General features: G+C 57.7%; 1 protein-coding gene across 4 annotated transcripts in view; it reads left to right on the top strand.

The window, feature by feature from the left end:
- Window positions 1-20,418, top strand: part of SH3BP2 (SH3 domain binding protein 2) — a 35,475-nt gene extending 15,057 nt beyond the window's left edge. For 2 of the 4 annotated variants that reach the window (XM_032856118.1, XM_032856132.1), the window contains 12 exons: window positions 9,888-10,027; window positions 10,903-11,005; window positions 12,396-12,513; window positions 12,813-12,883; window positions 13,393-13,481; window positions 13,695-13,763; window positions 15,996-16,650; window positions 17,881-17,992; window positions 18,248-18,303; window positions 18,622-18,703; window positions 19,512-19,571; window positions 19,773-20,418. In XM_032856118.1, the coding sequence (XP_032712009.1) occupies window positions 9,892-10,027; window positions 10,903-11,005; window positions 12,396-12,513; window positions 12,813-12,883; window positions 13,393-13,481; window positions 13,695-13,763; window positions 15,996-16,650; window positions 17,881-17,992; window positions 18,248-18,303; window positions 18,622-18,703; window positions 19,512-19,571; window positions 19,773-19,910 (1,689 nt within the window). In that variant the 5' untranslated portion in view covers window positions 9,888-9,891 and the 3' untranslated portion in view covers window positions 19,911-20,418. Of the gene's footprint in view, window positions 1-1,787; window positions 2,021-9,887; window positions 10,028-10,902; window positions 11,006-12,395; window positions 12,514-12,812; window positions 12,884-13,392; window positions 13,482-13,694; window positions 13,764-15,672; window positions 15,722-15,995; window positions 16,651-17,880; window positions 17,993-18,247; window positions 18,304-18,621; window positions 18,704-19,511; window positions 19,572-19,772 lie in introns of those variants that run through there. The other 2 variants (XM_032856114.1, XM_032856126.1) reach the window with 2 other exon arrangements.
- The last annotated feature ends 6,915 nt before the right edge of the window (window positions 20,419-27,333 follow it).

The raw sequence follows: 27,333 nt of genomic DNA, 5'->3' as shown, positions 1-27,333 counted from the left end.
ACTAAGCCTGGAGAAGGGGCCAACATGGATCTGACCCCCATGGGGACACCAGCTGCTGCCTTGACCTCAGGCCTTCTCATCCATCCCTCCTTCTGTCCAGTGAGGGCCAGTACATCCTAGGGAGAGCTGGCTGGTTCCTCGTTCTTGTCCTGGCCAGTTCTCACCCCCATGCCTGTCCCCCAGCCTCCCTGGGCCTCAGCCACCTTGTTGCCCACCCTGGATGTTGCTCTGAGCCCTTGTCCTGTCTTTGACTTCCTCCCCGCAGTCCCTCCCAGCAAACTTCACCTCCTCTGTCAGACCTGCCTGCCCCCGCAGAGTCATCCCCTGATCTACCTGCTGGGCCTGCCACCGTCCCTCCACCCCATAGCCCCTAGAGGCCCCCACCCCAGTCCAGAACTGCCACCCTGCCTTGTCCTGGCTGGATCATGACCCAGGGGCTTCTCACCTGCTACTTTATCTCAGCCCTCAGCACCCATTGCCCAGACGGAGAAACAGGCTCAGAGGGGCTAAGTAGGTTGAGGCCACATGGCCGGCATAGGACAGAGGTAGCTGAGTGTCCAGTGTGTCTTGCTCTGAGGTCCTCTCTCCTCCCTGGGCAGACTGCAAAGGGGAACAAGGGGAAGAAGCCCACCTCTAAGCCTCTGTCTGTCATGGCCACCAGTGGGCATTGAGGCTGACTCAGGTGTGGGGAGGCTAGGGTGGCCGTGCCCAGCCACAAAGCCTAAGTTCCTTACCCTCCAAGAGATAGCAGGCAGTCTGTGACCCCAAACTGGGCCCTGGGGGCATGACAGCATTGGCAGGTGTCTGGATCTGTGGACAGAGTAGGAGTGGAGGCCCCCCAGCCTGGGAGCTGCCCTCCACCGGAGCCCCAGTGACAACTATGCGGGGGATGGCCAGGTGCCAACATGGTCGATCCTGCGGGGCACACCCCAGGAAACTTACTGGATGAGACAGTTAGCGACTCCCTGGGGACCCCGTGGTCTGGCCTCTCTAACCCTCAGATCCTGCTGTGGGTTTCGTCGAAGAGTGCCCCTTCCTTTGGTCTCCTGTCCTTTGTGGGATCCCAGCTCGGGAGAGGAGAGGCAGGGGATGTGGGGGCTCAGCACCAAACAGCCCGGCCTTGCCCCCCCTGCTCCCTTTCTTGGCTGTGGGTCTGGGCAGGGGAGAAAGCCTGCCTTGGTGGGGCAGTGTTGGCCTGGGACAGGCCCAAGTGGGACCTGGGGCAGGTCCTGACACTGGTGGAGCCACAGAGAGGGGTGATCACTAGAGACATGTGAGTTCAGCTCTGCACAGAGGCTGTGCCAGGCAGGAGAGTGGAATTGGCCTGTGGGAGAGGAAGGAGGGAGGGTGAAGGGAGATGCCTGCGCCTACGCTGGGAACCTAGTTCCTCAGTCCGATGTTGGTGTCAAAGGGCAGAGAGGTGGGGGGAGTGAGCTCCCTGCATGGGGTGTGAGCACCGGCTTCTTGGTGGGGGGAAGGGCTTCTGGGGCCAAGGAGACAGAGTCTGGCTGTGAAGGGGCTTTGGGGGTTTGCTGGAGAGAAGCCGAGGTGGCCATGGGAGTGTGTATGCTGGAGGACCAGCAGGGAGCTTCCTCCCAGGGCACCCTGGGACCTGGGGCACTGGGTCTCTGACCCCATGTGGGATGGGAAAAGGGTCGGCTAAACCCCAGCAGGCCAAGGTGCAGCCCTGGGTTTCAGCTGGGCCTTGGGACCTTAGAGGGTAGAAGGCAGGAAGTGCTGGCTAGCCAGTGCTGTTGGGAGGACCCGGCAACAGGAAGTGTTGCATGGGGAGGAAGCCCGGGCAGCCGCAGGCCCCAGAGGTAGCGGGTGGCTGTCAGCAGGAGGGAGCTGTGGACCCGGGCAGTGCTCAGGGACATGTCGGGGCATCAGGCCTCCCCTGCCTGGGGGAGGCAGGCTGCCAATCTGCCCTGAGTCCCATGGCCTCCTGGGGCCCTAGGACACCTGCCCCTAGCCTGTCCACGGACAGGAGCAGAGCCATGTGCCGGCAGACTGCCTTCAGGTTAGTGGGGCAGCCCACGGACTGGGGGCTTGGGAGGTGGCCCTGACCCCGTGTTTCCAGTACAGCATGGGAGGCTGAGCTCTGGACTCCAGAGCGGACAGGCTCCAAGGAGAGCCCTCAGAGCTGGGTGGGGCACAGTGGGAGCCCCACTGTGCCCCACCATGGGCTGCTCAGCCTGCAGCTGGCAAGGAGCTGGGGGCCCGGGTTGGGGTACGCCTCCCCATTGTATATGCTGGCGGGCTGGCCTAGCCTTTGGGTCCTGTGTGTGTACACACTGAGTGAGTGTGTGTGCCCGGTGGGGGGGTGGTGTGTGAGTGTGTATGTGTGCGCATATGCTTGGGGGTCTGGCTGGGAGATGAAGGGCTGGGGGGGCTCTCCTCATGAGGCCCAGTTCATGCCCCTTCCCTCCTGCATGGCTGGTCACCGGCTTCCGGCCTCTGTAGGAGATTTTTGGTTTTGATTCTCTTATGGAGAAAGATTCTGGGAAGATGAAGGCAGGGAACTGAGAGGGAAGAATGGATGGGCTATGTGTGTGGTGCTGTGAGCCCACCGGCCCCTAGGGCCTGCCGGGTGCCAGGCTGGGGGAGTGCCTGTCCCTGGCAAGCCCCCCCCCCACCTCCCAGTGTTTACTGACTGTGTAACTTTGGGTGAGTTACTCAGTCTTGCAGGCCCTCGTTGTCTTCATCAGTGGTGTGGGGGTGATGCTGACGCACACATCAGGGGGTGTTGGGATGATGACATGGGCTGATCCGTGAGAAGCACCGAGACTGGCCTACAGTGAGTGCCCGGTGCCTTTCTCCCAGCCCTGCTGTTCTAGTCTATAAAGTAGGACTAAAGCACCGGGCCTGTGGGACTTAAGGACCTGTCATGTGGGACTTGGCCCCGGCCCATGCAGGGCTGGGTGGCGGCAGTGATGTTTCTGACCTGTGCTGGGGCTGCCAGCCCAGGGCCGGGGGGGCACCCAGCAAGGGTCTCGTTAGCCTCTGGAGGCCAGGTGTATGCGTCTGCTTACGAGGGAGTGAATGAGTGTGTACCAGTGGGAGTCCATAGATATGTGTGTGAGTACATAGTGTGCTTGAGTGTGTGTGTGGATGAGTGTATGCCTAAGAACAAGTGTGCGTGAGCACGTGTCCAAGTGTGTGTATATGTGCCTCTGTGTGAGTGTGTACATGTGTGTATATGTCTGTGTGTGTGTATAGGTCTGCATAAGTGTGTGTGTGTGTGTTTGCATATGTGTCTGTTTGTATGTGTGTCTGTGTATGTGTGCGTGTACAGGTCTGCGTTTGAGTGTGTACATGTGCGTGCATGTGTGTCTGAGTGAGTACGTGTGCACGTATTGGTCTGCGTGTGAGTGTGTACATGTGCATGTGTGTCTGCGTGTGAGTGTGTGTGCGTGCGTGTGGCTGCGTGCATTCGGGGACCCCCAGCCCCACTGTGCTCTGCAGTTTGGGACCGGTCTGGTCACCACTGACAGGAACCCTGACTGTGGTCACACGAAGCGCCAGCTCCCTCACCACAGCCAGGGCTGTGTCTGCAGGTGTGAAGGAGGAGAGCCATGGGAGCTCGGCCTCCAGGTCCCCTGCTTAGCTCTCGTGCACAGGCTCACACCCGTGCACACTCATGCACACGCTGGTGTGCACACTATACCCTGCATGTGGGCCGTGTGGGTCCCACGCACAGCCCGTCTGAGCACACTGCCTGCAATTCTGACAGGGTGTGGAGCCTCAGGGCATATGCGGGCCAGTTGGGGGGTGACCACACGCTCTGGGGCTTACAGCCACATGGGGGGTGGGTGTGATCCACCAAGCGACAATTGGTGGAACTCGAGGAGGGCTGTCTCTGGGCCAGTGCAGTGTCACCCACCTGCTCGCCCCCCTCCCTGCACTTCAGGCCTCTGGGCACCCGGACTAACCTCAGCTTGAAGAGAAGGTCCCAGGTGAGCGAGGATCAGAGACCAGAGAGTGCCCGAGGTTCTGCCGTCCTTAGTACACACCCTGCGCACAAAGACCTCATGCCTTCTGGAAGGCCCCACGGAGCCCAGCAGCCACCACCGTGCCGGCCACCTTATCGCTGACCTTCGTGTCATCAGAATCCTGCCCAAGAAGGCTCCTGTGAGCTGCAGGGAACAGAGCCATTCCCAGTGGCCAGCTCACTGGGTGGCCTCGGTCCCCTCCTCCATAGAGACAGATGCCTTGAGGGGTGCTGGGCCGCTGTGAGGACAGGGCTCTCTGTGTCCACTGTAAATGAGAGGAAGCAGAGGCTCCCTGGAGGACAGGCCTGGTGGGATTTGAATCCAGGCCTGGAGCACTCTCCTGACAGGTCCCCACCAGGGGGGCTCAGCAGACACTGCCCCCTCCCCCGGAAGCACACTAAGGGGCCTCCACTGCTGTGTCTGTCCCTGCAGAAGAAGGGACTGACGCTTCCTGCTGATGAGCCCACGGGATGAGTGAGTGGACTTTGACCATCAGGGTGCTGGGCGACACCATGAGCCTAGAGGGAGGTGGCCAGGGAGACCAGGCTGGCAAGGAGTGTGGGTGTTTCTTGGGGACTCCCCTCAATTTTCCCAGGCACCAGTGGAGCTGGAGTCTTTAAGCTGGACTGAAAGTCCCCAAAAGCTGTGTGGTCACCTTAGCCAGCATGGCCCGTCATCACCCCTACCCTCAGCCACCATTTCCTTCCCTTTTCTGTTCCAGCCCGGCCTGGCACTGGGCTCTTGGTCAAGTGCCAGACCAGCTCATGCACTGCTGCAGGGCAGAGCTGGGTGGGGCGGGAGGCTTTAGGGACATCAGGATGGGTTTTCCCTCAGATGGTCTGTCCTCTGGAGAGGAGCTGAGCATATTGGCATCTGTCCCTGAAAGGAGGACATTCCTAGGGGAGGTGAAGTTGAGCACAGCCTAATTCTGTCACCACCCACCCTCCTACCCAAGGTCCAGCTGGCCGCCCAAGAGCCCTCATCCTGCCCACAGAGAGACTGCGGTCAGGCAAGAGTGAGGCTCTCACGGGCCTATACTTGCCTGGCCCCTGAGCTAAGCCAGAGTGGGGCTCTAAATTCCCATAGCTCCTCCCCTCCAATTTCTTCCAGGTGCAGTGTGAGGAGGAGTGGGTTCCATCCCTTCATACTGCAGCTGCCCCCGCCCCAACAGACACACCAGGTCTCCTTACAGATTGGGGAGGATGCAGTATGGGGGGAGAGGGCTATATTTTGGCTTTCTGTGCCTTCCCGGCAAGTGCAGTCCCTACCACCCACTAGAGTCAACATTCTGTGCCTCCTTTAGGGTTCCCTGGGTGCCCCTCTGTGCTGGGCCTGAGGTGGTGAGGATGGGGGACAGTAACAAGCTAGTGTGGTCAGTGTTACCTGGGAGGAAGGCTGTGTTAGCCCCATGGAGGGACATAGGAACCCCTAGAGGTCAGGGAAAACCACCTGAAAGAGGGGACACTTGTGCTAACCCTCATTTCATTTTTGGATTGTTCACTGCTAGTTTCGTAGAAGTATGAGTGGTTTTTGTGTATTGATCTTCCTGCTAACTTGTTTATTAGTTCTAATCACTTTTTAGTAGGTTCCCTGGTATTTTTTCTATATGTAATCATCTAAGTTGTGAGTAGTCTTACTTCTTCATTTCCAACCTGGAGACCTTTTATTTCTTTTTCTTGCCCAATTGCCTTGGCCAGCAGCTCTGGTACAAGTTGGATGGAAGCAGCAAGAGCAGAGTTTTCCTTGTCCCTGCTCTTAGGGGAAAGAGTTCAGTCTTTAACCATCGAAGATGATGTTGACTGTGGGCTTTTCATAAATACCCTTTTACCATGTTGGGGAAGTTTTCTCCTATTCCTAGTTTGTTGAGTGTTGTTCCTAGCAGGAAAGATTGTCAGATTTTGTCAAATGCTTTTTCTCTGTCCGTTGAAATAATCGCATGGTTTGTCTTTTTTTTTTTTTTCCTTTTTGGTATGATGTATTACAATCATTGAATTTTAAGTGTTAACCTTGTGTTCCTGGGATAGAGCACACTTAGCGTGGTGTAGAATCCTTTTTACAAGGTGCTGAATTCAATTTGCTAATATTTTGGTGAGCATTTTTTTAGAGGGGGAGGGAAAGAAGGAGAAGGGGCAGAGAAAGAGAGAGAACGCTAAGCAGGCTCTGTGTCCAGCGCCGAGCCTGACATGTGGCTCGGTCTCACAACCATGAGATCATGACCTGAGCTGAAATCAAGAGCCTGACACTTAACTGACTGAGCTTCCAGGAGGCCCTTGGAGAGGATTTTGGTGTCTACAATCATAAGAGTTATTGGTCTGTTGTTTTCTTGTGTTGTCTTTGATTTTGGTATCAAGGCAATGCTGGCCTTATAGAGTGAGTTCCTTCCTCTTCTGTTTTTGGAGGAGTTAACTATGAATTGGTGTTCATTTGGACCAATTTTTGGAGGCTAAGTTAGTTTAGTTGCCCCCTAAAGACACTGGAAGGCACTGCAGGCAGTGGTAACTGGGAACTGTAGCCTGGAGGTGGTGCTTGGTGGTTCTGGGTCTTGGATTCAGGAGCCATGGGGTCTGGATGGCACGGGTCCATGGGAGGTGGAGGGCAGGAGGACAGCCTGCTGGGAAAGCTCCATGGGGGCTGGATCTGGAAAGGCCAAGTGCACATGATGAAGCCCTGGAGATCTGGAACAGAGGTGATGGGAATGGCATGTGTGGGTGGGGGAGAACATGCTGAATGGAAGTGATGGGGGAGAGAATGGAAGCCGGGGAGGAAACTGAGACAAGGGGTGGTGGGTTACTGCCCAGAGGTGGTGGGGAGGAGGACAAGCAGGGGAGCTGGGAGGAGCAGGAGGAGGCAGTGGTCCTGAGTATGCTGCCAGGGGAGGGATTGGCAAGGGCACTGGGAGCAGAGGCGCACAGGTGGGACAGAGCCTCTCCCTGCAGTGGCAGGAGGCACCCAGAGCCAGCCTGAAGTGGAGGCGGGGAAACCAGGAACCAGTGCTGCGCACAGCTGCACACAGCTGCACAGCTGCACAGCTGCGTGGGAGGACAGAGCCCCTGCCCCAGCTGGCCCAGCTGACCCGCAGCCTGTATGCAGGAGGGAGATAGAAGAGGCAGAATGCTTGGGGGGCCGGCAAGGCCATCAACCTACCTTTGGCCAGCCTGGGGGTCTCCTCGGAGATTAGCCCACATCTACAGAACAGGTGGGAACTTCCAAGGACTGGACGTCTGTCTGGCTCCTGCAGGGAACCCCGGGGGGTGGAGACCGGTGGCGGCAGATGGGTGAAACAACCTCCCTGAGAGGGGGCGGGAGGACCCACAGACCCAGCCCGAGCCCCAGTGGCCGCCAGCCGAACCAGCTTCACCCCGGCCACAACCCGGGGAGGCCGGGCCGCGCTCGCCCCAGTTTACGGAAGCGCAAACGGAGGCCCAGGGAAGACGAGCCCCTCTCCCGAAGGGGCTGGCCAACCGGGGAGCCTGGCGGGCTCGGGGCCGCACTCAGACGTCCGCGTCGCGCCCGGGAGCCGCTGGGGAAACTGAGGCCCCGCGCGAGGGGAGGTAGCGGTCCGCGGTGGGGCGCGGAGCGCTGGGTCTCCACCTGCCGCGCCCGCCCCGCCCGCGAGGGGAGGAGCCGGCACCCGTGGGGCGGGGGGCGCGGGGCTGCGGCGGCGGGGCGCGCGGCATGGCGGGCGCGGGGCGCGGGCGGCCGGGCTGGGGCGGGCGGGAGGCGGGCGCGGGGGGGCCCAGGCCGGGGCAGTGTCGCTTCGCGCAGGGGCGGCGGGCCGCCGCGTGGACGCCGTGAGTACCGAGCCCGGATCGCGAGCCCCGCATCCTGGGGGAACAAAGGCGGGCGTGGGCCGGGCGGGGCGCGGGGGTTCCGTCCCGGGCAGCAGGCTCCGGGTGGCCGGGCCGAGCCTTTGTTCCGAGCCTCGGCTGTGGGCGGGGGCCGGCCCCGGGCTGGTTGGTGCGCGCGAAGCCGGAGGGGGCAGCCCGGGCCCTGGAGGAGGTGAGCCTTTGGTGGAGGATGCTGGCTCGCCAGCAGCCCAGTGGCTTTCTTTGTGCGTGTGTGTGTGTTTTGGGGAACGGGGTCTGTAGTGGCAGGAGCCCCAGGGGACAGGGCCTCTGTGTCTGACCCTGGCTGCAACACTGGTGGCTCAGTGGGACAGGGACCACACTCCCGGTCGACACTCCGAGTCCACTGGGCCCCAGGAAGGACCAGGCACCAGGGTTAGTGGGGGCAAGCACAAGAGAAATAGTGCCTCTGGGCCGGGTTGGGGGGGTAGTCTTGAATATGAGTAGGCATTCAGATGCCTCACAGAAGAGGGGACTGTGACATGATCCCAGGATCCTGGGATCGAGTCCCACATCAGGCTCCTTGTCCAGCGGGGAGCCTGTTTCTGTCTCTGCCTGGCACTCTGCCTGCTTGTGCTCGCTCTGACAAATAAATAAATAAAATCTTAAAAAGAAGAAGAAGAGGGGATAGTGAACCTGGGTCTTGAAGGATGAATAGGAGTTCTTCATGTGAGAAGGGGGAGTGGTCAGGCATGCCAGGCAGAAGCCAGGGTGGAAAAGAGCCTGGCATGTTTCAGGGAGAACGGCTAGGATGAGCAGGAGGCTGGATGGGGAGCAGGGGAAACGGAACAGGGTGGATACCAGTCAACCCACCAGAAGGTCATCGTGGCCACTGCCAACAAGCATGTGCTATATGTCAGGCTGTGTCCACTCTGTGTCCCCATTTTACAGCTCCAACAACTACGGCCTAGGGATCCCCCAGAGAGCTGAGCCAGGGTGGGAACTAGAGACTCAGGGCTACTTGCTTTCCTGCTTCCTGGTCTTAGGGCCTTAAGAAAGGGATGGACAGAAGCTGGCTAAAGGCAGGCAGGAGGGGCGCCTGGGTGGCTCAGTGTGGTTAAAGCCTCTGCCTTTGGCTCAGGTCATGATCCCAGGGTCCTAGGATCGAGCCCCACATCAGGCTCTCTGGTCAGCAGAGAGTCTGCTTCCCCTCTTTCTCTTTTTGCCTGCCTCTTTGCCTGCTTGTGATCTCTTTCAAATAAATAAATGAATAAATCTTAAAAAAAAAAAAAAAAGGCAGGCAAGAGTGGAGAGTAGGGCATTTGGGGCCATGTCCCTCATCCCTTCTCTGCTAAGGGGCAGAGATGATGGAGAGGATGCCCGAGGCCTGCCCTGGCCCCCATACCTTTTTAAAGCCATTATAGTCACCTCCCCCTGGAAGCCCCCTCCCTGGCAGGCTCCATCATAGGCTGACCTGGCACACAGACTTAGGGTGGTTATGACATTAGGCCTGACTTACCTGGGCCGATGGTTTTTTTTTTTAATTAATTTATTTACTTATTTATTTGACAGAGAGAGAGAGATCACAAGTAGGCAGAGAGGCAGGCAGAGAGAGGGGAAGCAGGCTCCCTGCCAAGCAGAGATCCTGACGAAGAGCGGAGAGCCCAATGAGGAGCAGAGAGCCCGATGCAGGGCTCGATTCCAGGAACCTGAGATCATGACCTGAGCTGAAGGCAGAGGCTTAACCCACTGAGCCACCCAGGTGCCCTGGACCAGTGGTTTCTTGAATTTATTCACTGCTATCCCCTAGCCTCCCTGTGGGGCTGTTAGTTTGGCAGGTGTGTGCTGAGTACACCAACGATAGTGAAGGAACACGCCCCGTTCTCAGTGTCTCTGGGGCTCAGGTATGTGGCCAGATAGACCAGGTGCTGACCAAGTGGACCAGGTGGCCCTTTCTTTCCCTGGGGTCCCACCTGGAAGCTGGTTCCCTACCCCCTGCTGCTTCAACCCTTTAGGCTGTCTCCAGGATCTCGGTGGTGTATCCCCCAGCCAAGCCATCTAATGTCCCCCAGTCCTGGCTGAGACATGTTTTCTTCTCCTTTTTTTGCAGCTTCATGGCGGCCGAGGAGATGCATTGGCCCGTCCCCATGAAGGCCATTGGTGCCCAGAACTTGCTAACCATGCCTGGGGGCGTGGCTAAGGCCGGCTACCTGCACAAGAAGGGTGGGACCCAACTGCAGTTGCTCAAATGTGAGTCCTCTGGGTGGCAGGGAGCATGATGGGAGGGTATGGGAATGGGCCTGAGCCCCAGCCCTGTGGCCCCACTCCCCTGTTGGACCTCTGTGGGCAAGCAACCTGTCTCTCTGAGCCTCTGCCCAGCCATGGTAGGCCCTCCATTGTTTTCCTTCCCTCCATGGTGGCCAGTACCCCCTGGGGGACCTGAGTCAGCCTCCTCGTTCCCCAGGACTGTGGGGTGACTTGGGGTGCTACTGCAAAATGGAGATAGAATGGGCATTTGGCACACGGTGCTTCATCTGTACCAGGGGCTGGGGGCCTTCTGTGGCCTGGTGTGGTACACCAGGTGTCATACAATGTGGCCTTGTACCATCCCATGGGTGTTCAGTGAGTTGGTTGGTGACCTGGTCCAGCTGCATGAGGCCAAGTCTCTGGTCCCTAGGACAGCGGGTTGGCAGAGAGTGGGGGCCCCCAGGTCTGGGAGATGCCCAGTTGTTAGGACATTGAAGGTCGAAGAGCATCAGGGCTTTGCTTGTCACTCTGACCAGGCATGAGCTCCCCATGCTATGACTTCTGGCCCTAGCTTTGTGCTTCGGTGGGCCAGCCTAGGTGGTCAGGGTCTCCCCCTGCCATCGGTGTGGCCGGGCCTGCCTTGGAGGGTGGTGCTCTGGGGCCTGTCATCCTGCCTGTGGTTTGCTTACACTGGACCTCACAGTGAGCTCCCTGCAAGGAGGCAGCAGGCTAGCCCAGCTCCCTCCCCTTCCCTTTAGTGGGGTTCCAAGGCAGGAGGACTGCCCTGAGCCACCCAGGGCCTCTGGGATAGCTGCCCTGTGGGATCTGCCCAGCAGCCCCCCCAAGGCTCACCTCTGCCCTCGCCCTGCCACCCTCAGGGCCGCTGCGCTTTGTCATCATTCACAAGCGTTGCATCTACTACTTCAAGAGTAGCACGTCTGCCTCCCCTCAGGGCGCCTTCTCTCTGAGCGGCTACAACCGGTAAGTGCCCCATAAGTTCCCGGTAAGTGCCTGCTGCCTGCCATGCCCACAGTGCCCTGGCCAGGCCTGTCCCTCCGTCCTGCCCACCCCTATGGAGGGTCCAGGCTGTCTTGAGATGGCTCCCATCCCACCCTTTGGATCCTGTCCAGCCTCTCCCACTTGCTCTCAGCCTCTCGGGGGCCTTCGCGGAGGACCTGGGGCCAGGCCCGGGGGCTTCCTGTGCTCTTCTCAGCAGAGGCTCCTGGGTCCCCATTTGGCTTCCACTCCCCTTCCCTGCTCACCCAGCGCTTCTCCTACCCTAGCCTCCTTCCAAGGTGCCAGGAACATACTTCACCCTGAGCCCTGCCTCAGGCCTCCCTGGTTTCGGGGCCTCCCAGGCTAGACCCAGCTCCTTGCTTTACATGAACGGCCCGGGGGCTGGGTCCATCCCACAAGTGCCTCTATGCGAATGGGCAGGTGGCCAGAGCCTTCTAGATAGGATGGGGAATGTTGGCAAGGAAGACCTTATTAGCCCCACTTGGGCCCACCCCTCAGCATCAGGGGCCTGCAGAACGGGTGAAGTGTGACTCCTGGGCTCTAGGTCTTAATGTCACAGCATGTGCCCGGCTCCCTGGGGCATGAGGTCGGTGCCTCCCAGCTCCCTAGGAGGGCCCAGCCCCTCCTGTCTCTGAGCACCTAAAGGTCCCAAGTCAGTTGCAGGACAGAGTGACCCAAGGTTGTGGCCACAGGCTCAGTGGGGAGGACTTGCCCAGGCGTCCAGCCCCATGCCAGGCCTCCAGGCCAGCTGGGGCACCAGTAAGGAGAGGACGAGCCTAGAGCTTGTGGCTGCCAGTGGGCATCCATGGCTCAGAGCTCTGGGGTCCCCCCCTGTTGCCCTTGCCCTCAGCCTGGTGGAGGGGCATACCTGCCCCAGGTGAGTAGCCTGGTGGGGCTCCCCCATGGTAGACTTTGTGATCTCGATATATCCTGGAGGGGGGAGCGGCCACAGTAAGTCACAGGGGGGCCTGTGTTCTCCAGGATACCCCTGCGGGGTCAGCAGGAGTGGGGGCAGGGGCTGACATGCTTGGGCCCCCAATAGGCAGGCCCGCCGGGGCAGGCAGGTAGCCTCCAAGTAGAGGGACATTGGTGGGTGGCAAAGGCGATGTGTCCTCGTTCGGCAGCCATGTGGGCTGCTGCTTCCAGGACAAGCTCCCAGACCCCAGAGCCCTGTCCACTTGGTGCCCGGTCCTCGCCTATGCGCTTCCCTCTGCCTGAAGATTTTAGAACTTTGATCTGGAGGATCCGCAAGATGGGCTGTCCAGACACAGCTGCGTCCTTGAGGGCATGATGGGTGAGGGGTGCCAGGACCGTCAGGCTGACCAGGGGGTGACCGCTGGCCCTGTGCCCTCAGGGTGATGCGGGCAGCTGAAGAGACAACGTCCAACAACGTCTTCCCCTTCAAGATTGTCCACATCAGCAAGAAGCACCGCACCTGGTTCTTCTCGGCCTCCTCTGAGGATGAGCGCAAGGTGAACCTATCTTCGGGGTCGGGGGGCTGACAGGGCCACCGTCCAGGCGCTGTGGGGATGTGGTGGGGATGCATTGCCCTCCTCAAGCCCATGGCCTGGTACCAGCACCCCATGCTCAGGAGGCATCTCGGAAAGAGCTCTGAATGGGCTACAGCAGGGCCAGAGCCCCCAGAAGGCCACGGAGGTCATCTCGCTGACCGTCATGCAGGCCAGCCTAGGGAGGGGGTGGGTGGAGCCCTGCCCCGGACCGCACGCACCCATGGTCTGCATGCACCCACCACACCCCCACTGTCCCACAGAGCTGGATGGCTTTGCTGCGCAAGGAGATTGGCCACTTTCACGAGAAGAAGGAGTTGCCCCTGGACACCAGGTGGGCCTGGGCAAGGGAGGGGGGCTTGGGGCTTGACATGTGTGCCTGCCTCCCAGTTCTGGGGGCTTGGCCCAGGCCATGTGTCCGTGTGTGTGCATATGCGTGTGTATGCGCTTGTGCCCGTGTGTGTGCATGTGTGTATATGCGCGCGTGCGCCCCTACTGGCAGTCTCTACAGGGCAGAGAGGACGTGGGGCTATCCCTGAGGCCTGGCCCTGTGTGGTCAGGCAGGGGAATGAGGGGGGCACCACAGTCTCTGGTCCCTGGGTCTGTGTTTCTCACCTGTGAGGAGCTTCTCCGACTGTTATGTTTTTTCCTTGTGTTTACCTGTGGGTCTAGCTCTGTACGTGTCCACGTGTCTGTGTGTGGTGTCTGTGCATATGTCAGTGGCTGTGTGTGTCTGTGCATCAGTCATATGTCCGAGGGCATGCGTGTACGTCCATATGTGTGAATGCAAGGGAGCTCCCCTGCCCGGTGCTCACTGTGCCCCACCCCTGCCCCCCACCTCAGTGACTCCAGCTCGGACACAGATAGCTTCTATGGTGCAGTCGAGCGGCCTGTGGACATCAGCCTATCCCCGTACCCCACAGACAACGAAGGTGAGGCCTGTCTCTGCACACCTGTCCCACCCCCTCCACACCTGGCTACCCCCGCCATGGGAGGCGTGGCTGGCTGTCTTCCCCATGCAGCCCAGGTCTGGGGTTCATGCCCCGGCTGGGGCCTCCCTGACCCTTGGCTCGCAGTGTCCTGAGGGCCCCTGGGTGCAGCTGGGCCTGGGCCACCCTGTGTCTGATGCTCCATGTGCCTTACAGATTATGAGCATGAGGATGAAGATGACTCGTACATGGAGCCTGACTCCCCTGAGCCCATGGAGCCTGAGGGTAGGTGGGCAACTTCTGAGCCTGGGAGGCTCCTGGGGCTGGAACCCGGAGCAGAGCCCCTCCCAGACTGGGAGTACTGGCCTGAGTCCTGCTCCGCGGGGCCTCAGTTTCCCTGTTGTGGCCCAGGTATCAGGAGGACTGATCTGGCTGGCTCTGCTCACCGGCTCCTCCCACGTCCAGGTAGCCTGGGGTGGAGCGGACAGCTGATTTGCAAATAAGTGAGGTGGAGGGGCCCACACGTGTGATGCTGAGCCCAGGGTGGCTCTGGGGTGGAGAGTGGGGAAGGAGGAACATTGAAGAGTGGGTGTCTCAGCTCCCTGGAGCACCTCTGGGCTAGCCTGTCACTTACCCACCTGCTCCCCCTGCCCTGACCTCCTGAAACATGTGGCCTGGCACGGGAGAGTGGTGTGTACCACGCGTCACATGTGTGTCACATACATGTGTCACAGCAAAGCATAGGGCCCGACAGGGGAGGACTGTGCCTCTGTCCTGCCGTCTGTCCCTTCCCACTATCCCTTCCACTGTCCTGGGAACTTGGGACAATCCCTCTACACCTGGCCTCCCTGTTCCTCTGCCTGCTCTCCTTCAGTGACCTTGTTCTCTGCCCTCCTCAGCCCCTGTCATTCAAGTGCAGCAGGGGCAGGTCCAGCCCCCTTTCCTGCTCCCGGTCCCCTCCCTCTGAGGCAACAACCAGGAGCTGTGGGCCATGAGCCTCGACCTCCCTCCTGGCACAGAGCCTGTGGCTCCAGCCCATGTCCATCTGCCCTGCCCCTGAACTGCAGCCATGCGTGGCTAGAGATGAGCACGTAGGGGCCTCAGTTTGTTCCCCGCTGCATGCCCACAGACCTGCCCACACACTTGCTCCGAGCCCTTCTGAGTCCCCACTCCAAGCAGGCTTTCCCCTCTCTCTCCCAAACATTTCTCACTCTGGTGACCTCCCCATTCTCAGACGCAGCACTTAGCACCTGTGAATCTAGTTGTACGTGACCCGGGGCTGTATTCCCTGTCCCTCAGCTGCCTCGCTCAGCGCTGGGTGCCTTGTGCTCCGGGTCCTCTCCCACCTCACTCAGCCCTACACCAGCCTCTTAATGCCATCCACAGGAGATGGGCCATCCAGGACTCAGGCCTAGCCCATAGCTCTGGGACAGCCAGGGTCATGGAGAACCTGTCCACTGGCCTTTCCAGCCAGTGCCCCTCCTGGAACTGCAGACCTGTGCCCCAAAGGCCCCCCCCCACACCCTCGCCTCTCCTCAAACCCCAGACCTGTGTCCCCACGGCTCCCCACACGCTCGCTTCTCCTCGAACCCCAGACCTGCACCCTGACAGCCTGCCCCACATCCTCGCCTCTCCTGGAACTCCAGACCCAGGCCTGACAGCCCACCCCACACCCTTGCTTCTCCTTGAACCACAGACCTGCGGCCCGACGGCCCAACCCATACCTTCACCTCTCTCTTGAACCCCAGACCTGCGCCCCGACGGCCTGCACCACACCCTTGCTTCTCCTCGAACCACAGACTTGTGGCCCGACAGCCCGACCCATACCCTTGTCTCAAACCCCAGACCTGTGCCCCAATGGCCTCCCATACCCTCGCCTCTCCTCGAACCCCAGACCCTCACCCCCACGGCCCCCCATACCCTCTCCTCAAACCTCAGACCTGCGCCCCGACAGCCCACCCTACACCATCACCTCTCCTCGAATCCCAGACCTGTACCCCGACAGCCCACCCCATACCCTCACCTCTCCTTGAATCCCAGACCTGTGCCCCGACGGCCTGCCCCCCACCCTTGCCTCTCCTTGAACCCCAGACCTGTGCCCTGACAGCCCACCCTACACCCTCACCTCTGCTCAAACCCCAGACCTGTGCCCCGACAGCCCGTCCCCCCACCCTTGCCTCTCCTTGAACCGCAGACCTGCACCCCAACGGCCTGCCCCGCACTCTCTGTGTTCTTACAGCCAAGCAAGTACAGCCCTCATCTTCCTCCCAAGCTGCTCCTGTCCATCCTGCTCACCTGTCTTAGTGGGAATAGCTTCCCCTCACTGAGGCGAAGTCCTCAGAGTCCCCCTTGCCTCTTCTCTCTCACCTCCACTTCTGGGAAGCTGATGGCTCCAGAAGCTCGTGGGGACCCCACATGGAGGAAGAATGAGGAAGGCCGGGGCGTGGAGGTTGGTGGTGTTGGCCCAGCCTCCAGCAGGTAGCACATGCTCACTGACTGGGTCCCTTTGCTCTGCAGACACCCTGACCCACCCACCGGCCTACCCGCCGCCTCCTGTGCCCACACCCAGGAAGCCAGCCTTCTCCGACATGCCCCGTGCTCACTCCTTTGCCTCCAAGGGCCTGAGCCCCCTGCTGCCACCCCCACCCCCTAAACGTGGCCTCCCTGACGCCAGCCCAGCTCCCGAGGACTCCAAGAGGGACCCACTGGGCCTGAGGCGGCCTGAGCCTGGCCCCAGGGGGTCCCTAGCCCCACGGAGGATGAGTGACCCCCCGCTTGGCCCCCCGCCAACCATGCCCAGCCTCCGGAAACCCCCTTGCTTCCGTGAGAGTGCCAGCCCCAGCCCAGAGCCCCGGGTCCCCAGCCATGGGCCTGGCTCTGCCTGCAGCTCTGCCGGCATGGCCGCTGCCTCCTCCAGGAACTGTGACAAACTCAAGTCCTTCCATCTGTCTCCCCGGGGGCCACCCACGCCTGAGCCTCCACCTGTGCCGGCCAACAAGCCCAAGTTCTTAAAGATGGTGGAAGAGGCCCCTGTGGGGGAGGCAGCCAGGCCCAGACTCTTTGTGCCCCCTGTGGCCCCCAGACCCCCCGCACTGAAGCTGTCCACGCCTGAGGCCACAGCCAGGCCAGTGGTCCTGCCGAGGACGGAGAAACCACCCCTCCCCCACCTGCAGTGAGTAGACTTGGTGCTGGTGCCCCTGGGACCCCCTCCCCAATGGCTGGGTTCTTGTGTGGGTGCCCTGGCCTCCTCAGCTTTGGCACAGTGCCCACGATGGGTGCCAGGCAGCCGTATCGTGAGAGCAAGATGGCTGCCTGATGGCCCCGGCCTGCTGTGGCCCTGCAGCCTCCCCTGCAACTGACCCACCCCCACCCCAGAGGAAGGTCCAGCCTCGTGGGTGGTGGGCCTGGGGCCCATTGCTGTCTGGGGAGCAGTGGGCAAGGGGATCTTTGGGGAAACAGGCCTCCCAGGGCCCGTGCAGTGTCAGGAGAGGGGGCTGAGCACCTGCTCTGGGATAGACGGTGGGGGGTGGAGGAGCTTGGGCTGGGAGCTGCTAGGAGCTGGTGGGCCTCTGCAGGCCCTCCTGAGCTGGCACTGTCCTTCCCTGCCTGGGGCTCTAGAGCCACCAGGGCTGCCTCTGTGCCCTTCCTGACTGGGAACTCGCCAGAGTGCAGAGTATGTTGGTGACTTATCCTTGAGGTCTGCTCAAAACACTGTTCTTTATTGCCGGGCACTGTTGGGGGACTGATGTGTCCCCTGCTGGCACAGTGTCACTCATACCAACAACCTGTGGTTAGCGATGTCTGGGGCCCCAAACCACGAAGGTTCTAGGAGCGACGGGGGGAGTCCTGAGTGGGCACGCTAGCCCAATACTCCCTGAAGGCTTATGACTCTGGCATCCTTCTCCCTAGGACTCTCAGCTCTGCTGCCCGAGGGAGGGTGCCCCATGATGGTTCCTGTTTCACAAGGGGTCACAGGGGTACAGACTGGGTCGGTTTGCCATGAGCTATGGCCCAGCCCTGGCCATAGCCCAGTGTGGGCTCTGTCCCTTTGTATCAGCTGTTCTTTATGGCTTGGGGAGGGGTGTGACTAGGCCAAGATCACAAAGCTGGTTAGCTACAGAGCTGGGGCCCAGCCCCCCAGCCTGGGGCCTTCTGCAGTGTCCAGGGTACTTGCCTGTGCTATGACGACAGAGGAGTTCAGGCCCCAGCACCCCTCTTGCCAGCGGCATTGGCAGTTGTGAGCCCGGAGCAGGCAATTCCCATCCCCAGGGCGGTCGGCACTGGCCTATCTCAGAGCTCTCTGGTCTGGGCCTCTGACAACCATTGGGGTGGACAGGGGTGATGGGTGGAGGGTGGAGGGCTGTGACAGTGATGTGCCCTCCTCTCCTTGCTCCCCTCCCAGGAGGTCACCCCCTGATGGGCAGAGTTTCAGGAACTTCTCCTTTGAAAAACCCCGACGGTCCTCAAAGGCCGACAGCACTGGTGGGGAGGACTCTGACGAGGACTATGAGAAGGTGGGGCCGGCGGGAGAGCCCAGCTTGCAGCAGTGGGTGGGAGGCTGGGGGAGAGCCGCCGGCCAGGGCGGCTCCTCACTGAGCATCTTGAGGGAGAAGCCGCCCAGGATGCCAGAGTTGTCTGTGGGGTGGGGGGTGCCGGAGCACCGTGCAAAGCCCCAGATCTGGGCACAGGCTGGCAGCCCGTGGTGGGGGAGGGTCACTGGCTACAGGCACCACTTAGACCCTGACCCTGACCACCACTGGTGTCTCCAGGTGCCGCTGCCCAGCTCTGTGTTTATCAACACCACGGAATCCTGCGAAGTAGAAAGGTTAGCACCCAGACCTTCTTTCTCCAAATCCTTGTTTTTCGCAGACATGTGGTCCCCTGCTTTTCTGTCCCCCTCACTTGCCTTAGTGCTGGGCAGTTGCTAGCACAGGGACATGGCTCCGAGGGCAACAGAGGCCATGGACTCAGTCCCGGGGCTGGTGGTCACCCTGGGCGTGGCCCTCACACAGCCTGTTGCTCTTGGGACCTGTGCTGCCGAAGAGCAAGAAGACAGAAAGCCACGCTGAGGACCAGGGCTGGAGGGTCCCCGTGAGTGAGGTCTGAGGACGGTTTGCCTGCTGACACAGCTGTTGTATTTTAGGCTGTTCAAAACCACAAACCCCCAGGGAGAGCCCCAGGATGGACTCTACTGCATCCGGAACTCCTCCACCAAGTCGGGAAAGGTAGGTGCCCCAAGCGTCACCCTGCTGGGCTGAGGCCCCTGGGGACACGACTATGTGGCTGCTCCTCTCTGCTCACACCCAGACGGATGGCCAGTACAGCGCTTTGTAGTGCACATGCCCCTTCCCTGGGCGGCTCTGATGGGGCATCTCGGCCAGCTCTGTTCTGGGGGTCTCGCCTGGCAGCCACTGCCCCGTCTGTTGTCAAAAACTAAACATCGTTTGCAAACTGGGGGAGATGCTGGCCAGTCCCCCCGCATAGGTAGGAGCTTGGCAGAAAGCCCTGGGTGTCCCAGACTCAGGTGGGCTGGGGATTTTCAGGCACTTTGTGGGGAGTCTGCCTGGGGCCGAGGGAATAGAAGTCGGCTGCCAGTACCTCTGCCTCTACGAGGGTGGCTTGTAGTGAGCCTCACTTTTCTGCTCCTTTTCCTTTGTTATTTATTTACTTATTTATTTAAGTGAGCTCCATGCTCAACAGCGGGGCTTGTGCACATGACTCCAAGGTCCAAGATCACGAGTTGCACGGTCTACGGATGGAGCTAGCCTCTCTCTGTTCTGTGTGTGTCAGAAATGGTCCTAGGGCGAGCCACGCACCTGGTACTGCTTCTCAAGTCTCCCCAGAGGCTGTCAGGGCAGGAGCCCTGAGGCTGGGGTCCGCTCGTTTGGACCCTGCTAGCCATGTCCCTCCCTAGGTCACCGGAAAGGCCCCGGGACCCAGCCGTGTGCTTCTGCCTGCCCTTTGGTCCCTGTGGCCCATCCCCCAGGCTGGTGCTGCTCTCCACTGACCCATCTGCTGCTGCTCTCCCTGCAGGTTCTGGTTGTGTGGGATGAGAGCTCCAACAAAGTGAGGAACTACCGCATCTTCGAGAAGGTGGGCAGGCTGGCCCCGCCCCAGGGCCCTGGCTGGAAGGGCACCCCTCCCTGGGACTTGAGTGGGACAGGGTGGTGGGGGGATGGCAGACACAGAGCCGACACAGGGCGGCTGGGAACTGGCCTGGCTATCGTCCTCACTGCTGACCACCCCCTGTCACGGGAAAGCCCCCCAGACTCTGCTTCTCTTTCCCCCGCCCAGGACTCGAAGTTCTACCTGGAGAGCGAGGTGCTGTTCGTGAGCGTGGGCGGCCTCGTGGAGCACTACCACACGCACGTGCTGCCCGGCCACCAGAGCCTGCTGCTGCAACGTCCTTACGGCTACACGAGACCCAGGTGACGCCGGTGACCCCTGCTGCTGTGCAGAGACCAGCCACGGGGGCCGTGACCCCAGGCCACGCAGATGAGACAGGCCCACTGGGGTGATGAGCCAGATGTAGCACCATGATCCTTCCCAGGGCCTCCCCAACAGATACCTTCTAGAATCTCACAGGCCAGGCTCCTCTCAGCAGGCTGGGTCCCTGGGGCTGGGCCAGGCTCTGCTCTCCAGAGGATGGGGGGCCCGGGGGTGCTCTCCTATGACATGTACCCCACCCTGCCCCAGCTCCCCAGAGCCCGGGGTCCCAGGACCAAGCCCTGCCTGGGCTTTGTGGACAAGAATTGTGGTCATCCCTCCCACTCCCCAGCTCCCCCAGCACACTAACCCGGCACTGTGCTGGGAGCTGGGCAGGACTGGGCATTTGGGGCAGGGGCAGGGGCTGGTCCCAGGACTGCCACCCCCAGGTGGCAAAGACGCAGGCTCTAGGAGGGGCCGTTGATGTACAATAAAGCACAGATGACCTTTCTCACAGTGGCCAGGGTTTCACTGGGAAGGAGGGGAGGACCAGCCTTACTGAGTACCCACATCCACATCCAAGGATCGACTCTTGAAGCTCAACTCCCAGGAAACCTACAAAGTGCTTGTCTTCAGGGCGCAGGCCAGTAAAGATCTTGCTCTGGGCACATAGCTAGGTACAGAACAGGACCCAATCTCGGGCAGTCTGGACTCAGAGCCTATAATCCGAGGTGACATGGGTCAGGTACAAGGCAGTGGGACTGCAGAGCAGAAAGGCCCTCTATCTACGGTGGGGTCATTTGCTGGATTAACAAATGGTTCCCTGGGGCACAGCCGGGCCCCAGGCCAGTGGAGTGTGCCTGTCTGGGAGCTCCAGGAAGACTTCTTAGAGGAAGAAATGGCTACAGTGGGTTGGGAAGAGTAGGTCCTATGCAGACTAAGTGTGGGTGAGGATGGTGGCCCCCAGATGCCCGAGTCCTCTGGACAATACCCAGCTCAAGTCCGGCCCTGACCGCCCCTTCCTGCCTGCCGTGGAATTCCAGGAACCGCTGTCCCTGGCACAGCCATCCAGGCTGGACTGTTGTGTTTGTGTGGAAACAGACTCCGCTTAGGGTCAGGGCTGGCCGGGACCCGGGGGTATCAGATTCTCTCTGCACCTCGTTTTGGGCAAGAATTTTACCCTGTGAGATTCAAACCCAGGACAGTGGTGTGCCCTGCAGCCAGGGATTCATCCTCTGGAGAGGGCCCTTTGTTTGTACTTCCTTCCACCTGCCCCAGGGCATGTTTGGGGGGGGGTGGGGCTGCTGGCTGGGGGAGGGGGAGGGATGAGGCCACTGTGGATGGGAGAGGTCCTGGGGGGGTATGACAGCCATCTGCTTCCAGGAACCAAGTGTCCAGCACTGTCCTGCAGATGTTTCCTCTAAATCCTGCTGGGGGGCGGGGGAGGGTCAGCATGGGCATTGTCCAGTTGGGAGCAAGGGAAGGTTTAGGCATTCCACACTAGCTTGAGGAACCAGCAATCCATTCTCCCTGTCCTGAACTAGTGCGGGGAGCCCATGGAGGCACGCCGTACCCTACTGTGGCTGCGGCTTCCCTTCCCCTTAAGTTATAAGTGGAGGTTGGGACCACGAAATGGTTTCTAGTCAGTGCCTGGGGTGAGGGGGTTCTGCTTGTGAGTGAGACACTGTGTGACACAGGGTACCCTGTCACTTCTAGCTGACTTGTGGCCAGCTCACCGGCGAAAATATATTTGAGGACTGCCGAGCTGGAAAGTGCGTGGGGTTCTGGGGCGCAGAGCCAGGTGACAGGACCTCTGGTCACTTGGACAGATGAGGCCTGTGGCTGCCCAGGGCCCACTCTGGGGCCTGAACTGGCTTTACCTCTCCTCCCAGGCCCGAGGCCTGCTCAGGACAGACTCCCACCTGTTTGGGAACTGACCCAGGACCTGGGGCCTCAGCTGTAAGGGTGTACGCCGGGGGTGGGGGTGGGGGGGGGGGGGATGGGGCCCCGAGCACGGTCTCCAGCATAACGGGGGCCTCCTGAGACCTGCCGTCAACGTTCTAGTCCTCATACAGGCTGGTTACTGCTTCCTGGGCTCCAGGTGCTGAGCTCCATGGGTCCTAGACAGTTTGCTTGGAGAAAAAACTGCCATGTGCCTATTTCACAGGCGAGAAAATGGAGGATCAGAGAGGCCTGCATTCAAGTTCCAGCTGGCTTCTTACTGCCAGGTGACCTGTTCTTTGTGGCTCTGAGCCCAGCCCCCAGCCCCTGCCCACCTCCCCATCTCCCCTCAGGGCTCTGATAGTCATGGGGAATGTATGCACAGTTTTGGGTGTGCCCTGACTGACCCCAGGGGGTCATAGCCCTGGGAGGAACACAACTGGCCTGCCTCCGTCTGCTTTGCCCTCTGGGCTGAGTCTGGGGGTAATTATAGGAAGTCTAGGACCTGTGCCAGGGACTACACTGCTTCCTCATCTTACAGTTGGAGAAACTGAGGCTCAGAGAGGCTTCATGCCTTGTCCAGCATCGTAGGGAGTTCAGAGACAGATCCCACTCCTGGGCTGAGAAAGGCCCAGACCTTTTGGGAAGCGTCTCCAAGCCCATGACCGAACATGGTTTTACTCTTCTCACAGTTGATCAGAAAGAGTGAGCTTCTTTACCTTCTGTTAATAGAGATTTTTATTGTAAACAGAGATGCTTAGAACCAGAAGAGACCTCACAAAACAAATCTGGAGGGGCTCCCTTCAGCTGAGGTCATGATCCCAGCATCCTGGGATCCAGCCCCGGTCACGCTCTCTGCTCAGCGGGGAGCCTGCTTCTCACTCTCCTACTGCCCCTTCCCTCTGCTTGTGTTTTCAGTCTCTCTCAAATAAATAAATAAATTCTCTAAAATTAAAAAAAAAAATCTTAGACAAAAACAAAAACACCTCCTGAGTTCCACATCCTGCCCCAGCTCTGGGTCACGCTGCGGGGACGCCCCCTGCTGGTCCAAGGAGGGTCTCCCTGCACCCTTGGCGGGACAGGCGCCGCTGACAGGGCATCAAGGCAGAAGAGGCCGCAGCCTGGGGCCAAGTGGCTTCCTGCCCAGTGCCCACCGGGACTGGCCTCTGGAAGGGAGGCCTGGAGGACACAAAGAACATGCAGGGAATATGGAGCAGAGCTGGCGCTCACACCAAATCCACGTGTCTCTAGAGGAGGGCAGTGAGGGGAGGAGCGCCTCTGTCTCTGGCTATGACCCAGTGCCTCCAAGCCCCCCACTAGGCAACTTGCCACATCCAGTTCTCTGTCTCTGCCTGCATGCCCTATCCCTCCCCCTGGGAAAGACTGCCTGATGGGGCGGCTTCAGGGAAGACTCCAGTCCTGGGCAGACAGTGACCCTTGAAGAAGGTTTGAAGTGTCTGTCTCCCATTCAGCTACCTTCCAGCACAGTCCCACCAGGGGGAGAGTCTTGAGACACAGAGCAGACCCCAAACACATCCACTTCCTTCAGGCCTTCCTTGGGTCCTCATGAATCCTTAGCGACTGCCTAAGAGCTGCCCCTGCGTCACCTCCATCTTCAGCTCTGGCCACACTCCAAGCTACTCAGAGCTAAACCACACTCCTTTTTCCTTTGATTTCCGGTAGAGCAAGACACACAATCAGAAAAATGAGCAAAACACAAATGGGCAGCCTAGAAAATTGCTATGAGGTGAGCATACTTATGATCCCATCAGGAGGTAACCTCTCCAGCACCCATGTACCCTCCCCATCACAGCTCCGCCCCTTCAAGTCTCACCAGCCCTGCTCTGGCTTTGGGGAGGCTCTGTCCTTGTTTCGCCATTAAGCCTTCACCACTCAGTTATATGTCCATCACGGCGGTGTCTTGTTTCTGTATTTTATGTGAGTGGAATCCTACAGATAAAAGCTTTGACATCTGGCTCCTTTGGCTCCTCATATCTTTGAGATGCGGCTGCATTGCTGGGCTTAGCTGTAGTTTGTTCAGTTCATTGCTGAAAACCGTTCCATTATATCACAGTTCACGGGTTTTATTTTATTGTAGTTGGACATTTGGTTTGTTTCCAGGTGGGGGAAGTCCAGACAATGCTGCTAGCAACAGTCTTATTCGTGTTTCCGATGCATGCCTGCACGAGTTTCTCTAGAGTATGAACCCAGGAGTCTGACCTCTGGGTTCCAGGGCATCAGGAACCTTCACTGTCTTCCAGGAATTTTATTGTTCCAGTTTACACTCCCACCAGCTATAAAAGAGAGTTCCACTTTTGGTTCCACATTTTTGCCGACATTTTTTCTCATTTTTGTCAACCTGGTGGGTGTATGGCTTTAATGCGCTTTTAGCTAATCACTAAGGAGCTTGAGCATATTTTCATGTGTTTATGAACCATTTTTCATTTGTCTCCTGTGAAGCATATATTCAAATATTTTGCACATTTTTGTATGTGTTGTTCTTTTTTCTTGTTAATTTACACTAATTCTTTACGTCGCCTTGATATTGTCAGTAATGTGTGTTGCACATATCTTCTCCAACTCTATAATTGTTATTGTGCATATGGCGAGAGGTAAGGTTTGCTTTCATTTTTCCCCCCATAGGTTTACCCACTTGTTCCTGCACTGTTTCTTTTTTTTTTTTAAGATTTTATTTATTTATTTGACAGAGAGAGAGAGATCACAAGTAGGCAGAGAGGCAGGCAAAGAGAGAGGGGGAAGCAGGCTTCCTGCTGAGCAGAGATCCCGATTTGGGGCTCGATCCCAGGACCCTGAGACCATGACCTGAGCTGAAGGCAGAGGCTTAACCCACTGAGCCACCCAGGCACCCTGCACCGTTTGTTTCTAATCTGTTCTCCAGCCCCCATCTGAATGCCACCTGTGCTATGTCCATGTATATGGAGGTCTGCTGTTGGACTCTGTCCATGATGTCTTGATACCTGCTGAATAGATCCTCACTTTATTTTTCTTCTTGGAGAACGTCTTGTCTGTTTTGTTCTTTCTCTTTCCAGATGAGTTTTTTCCCCACTTAAAAAAAAATATTTATTTTAGAGAGAGAGAGAAAACAGGGGTAGAGGGAGAGGGAATCTAACCGGGCTCCTCATGCTGCACGTGGAGCCTGATGCGGGGATCGATTTCATGACCCTGAGATCACGATGTGAGCCAAAATCAACAGTTGGACGCTTAACGGACTGAGCCCCCCCAGGCGTTCCATCCCACTTTTTTTTTTTTTTTCACATAAGTTTTAGCAATAATTGCACCTGGGATAAACCTCATTAGCCACAATACTATCTCTGCTGCACAAAGCTATTTTCACACAATTTTTAAAGTCAGTTCATCAATGTCACTAATAACTCAGTTGATCTTTGGACTGGGAATCACTATAGCTGTAAATCAGCTTGGGAAAAATTGACATCTTTACAACACTGAGTCTTCTGACTCATCAACATGGTCTACCTCCCTATTGATTTGAGGGTGCCTTCATGTTTGCCGATAGAATTTCATAACTTTGTCCATTATAGTCTTGCTCAGGTTTTCTTAGTTTCATAGGTACTTTATATTTCTTCTAATGTATAGTAAAGTGTGTATGTTTTTAATTTCTTTCTTTGTTTCTAGCATTTGGGACATACTTTTTCTTTTAACTGAAGCATTTTGTTAATTTGTATTTAATGTAATTAAATCTACCATCTTATTTTGTTTGGTATCGACCCACCTGTGTTTGTGGGTTTTTTTCCCTCCTTTCTCTCTCCTCCTCTCCTTTTGGATTGAGCAACTTTTTTTTTTTTAAGTCATTCCACATCCTTGTTCTAGTTGGAAAGTTATATAGTCTTTTTTATTTTTACCTGAGTCTAGAGTAACAAATATTTTTACCCTCCTAGACAACACATAGACTTCAGGTGACTTTAGCTCCGTTGATCTCCTTCATGACTTGATATCACCGTTGTATGTATCTAATTCTATGTTGTGGGTGCCTAGGGGGCTCAGTTGGTGAAGCATCTGCTTTCAGCTCAGGTCATGATCTCAGGGGTCCTGGGATTGAGCCCCGTGTTGGGCTCACTGCTCAGCAGAGATCCTGCTTCTTCTTCTGCTGCTCCCCTACTTGTGGTCTCTCTCTGTCAAAGAAATAAATAAAATCTTGGGCGGAAAAAAAAATTCTGTGTTGTTTTTTAACTCCTATCCTTAAAAAAGAAAAGAAAAGAAAGGAAAAGAAAGAAAATAACTCCCATCCAAGAGGGTGGGTTTTTTTTCTTTGAAAAGGAAGGTGTATTTTAATAGTATTAAAACTTCTTTTATTAAAAACTTTCAACAGGGGACGCCTTTGTGGCTCAGTCAGTTAATCTGCTGCCTTCGGCTCAGGTCATGATCCCAGGGTCCTGGGATCCAGTCCCACGTCGGGCTCCTTGTCCAGCGGGGAGCCTGCTTCTCTCTCTGCCTCTGCCTGCCACTCTGCCTGCTTGTGCTCTCTTTCTGATAAATAAATAAATAAAATCTTAAAAAAAAAAACCTAAAACTTTCGGGGCGCCTGGGTGGCTAGGTTGTTGGGCATCTGCCTTCGGCTCAGGTCGTGATCCCAGAGTCCTGGGATTGGGCCCTGCATTGGGCTCCTTGCTCAGTGGGAAGCCTGCTTATCCCTCTCCCTCTCCTGCTTCTTGCGTTCCCTCTCTCCATGTCTCTCTCTCTGTTAAATAAATAAAATAAAATCTTAAAAAAAAAAACTTTCAACAGTACTAAAACAGTTGGTTAAGCATCCAACTTTTGGTTTTGGCTCAGGTTGTGATTTTAGGGTCCTGACATCAAGCCCTGCAGTGGGCTCCCATGCTCAGCGGGGACTCTGCCTGAGAGTCTCTCTGCTCTTCTCCCCATGTCAAATAAATAAATACATCTTAAAACTTTTTTTATTATGGTAAAATATACGTAATATAAAATTTACTATTTCAGGGGCACCTGGGTGGCTCAGTGGGTTAAGCCTCTGCCTTCGGCTCGGGTCATAAACCCAGGGTCCTGGGATCAAGTCCGGCATCCTGTTCCCTGCTCAGTGGGGAGTCTGCTTCTCCTTCTCCTCTTTGCCCCTCCCCCTATCTTGCTCGCTTGCTTGCTCTCTTTCTCTCCCCCTCTCCAATAAAGGAATAAAATCTTAAAAAATCGCCTTTAAAAAGTTTTCCATTTTTAACCATTCTAAGTGCACAGTTCTGTAGCACTAAGTACATTCACATTACTGTGACTCTTTACCACCATCTATCCTGAGAACTTTTTTCTTCCTGCAAAACGGAGACTGTCTCCATTTAACAACTCTCTGTTCTCCCTCCCCTAGTCTCTGGGCGCCCACCATTCTATTTTCTGTGTCTGAATTTAACAATTCTGACCCACAGTTGGCCAGTTAGCTCAGCTGGTTAGGTACTGATAATACCACATTTAGGGGTCAGTCCCTGGACGGGCCATTACTTCGTCT

Source organism: Lontra canadensis, unplaced genomic scaffold (genome assembly GCF_010015895.1).
Source record: "Lontra canadensis isolate GAN:19392208 unplaced genomic scaffold, GSC_riverotter_1.0 scaffold1, whole genome shotgun sequence".
Taxonomy (NCBI): domain Eukaryota; kingdom Metazoa; phylum Chordata; class Mammalia; order Carnivora; family Mustelidae; genus Lontra; species Lontra canadensis.
The sequence above is the reverse complement of the archived record's forward strand: the minus strand, read 5'-3'. Positions and strand labels throughout refer to the sequence as shown.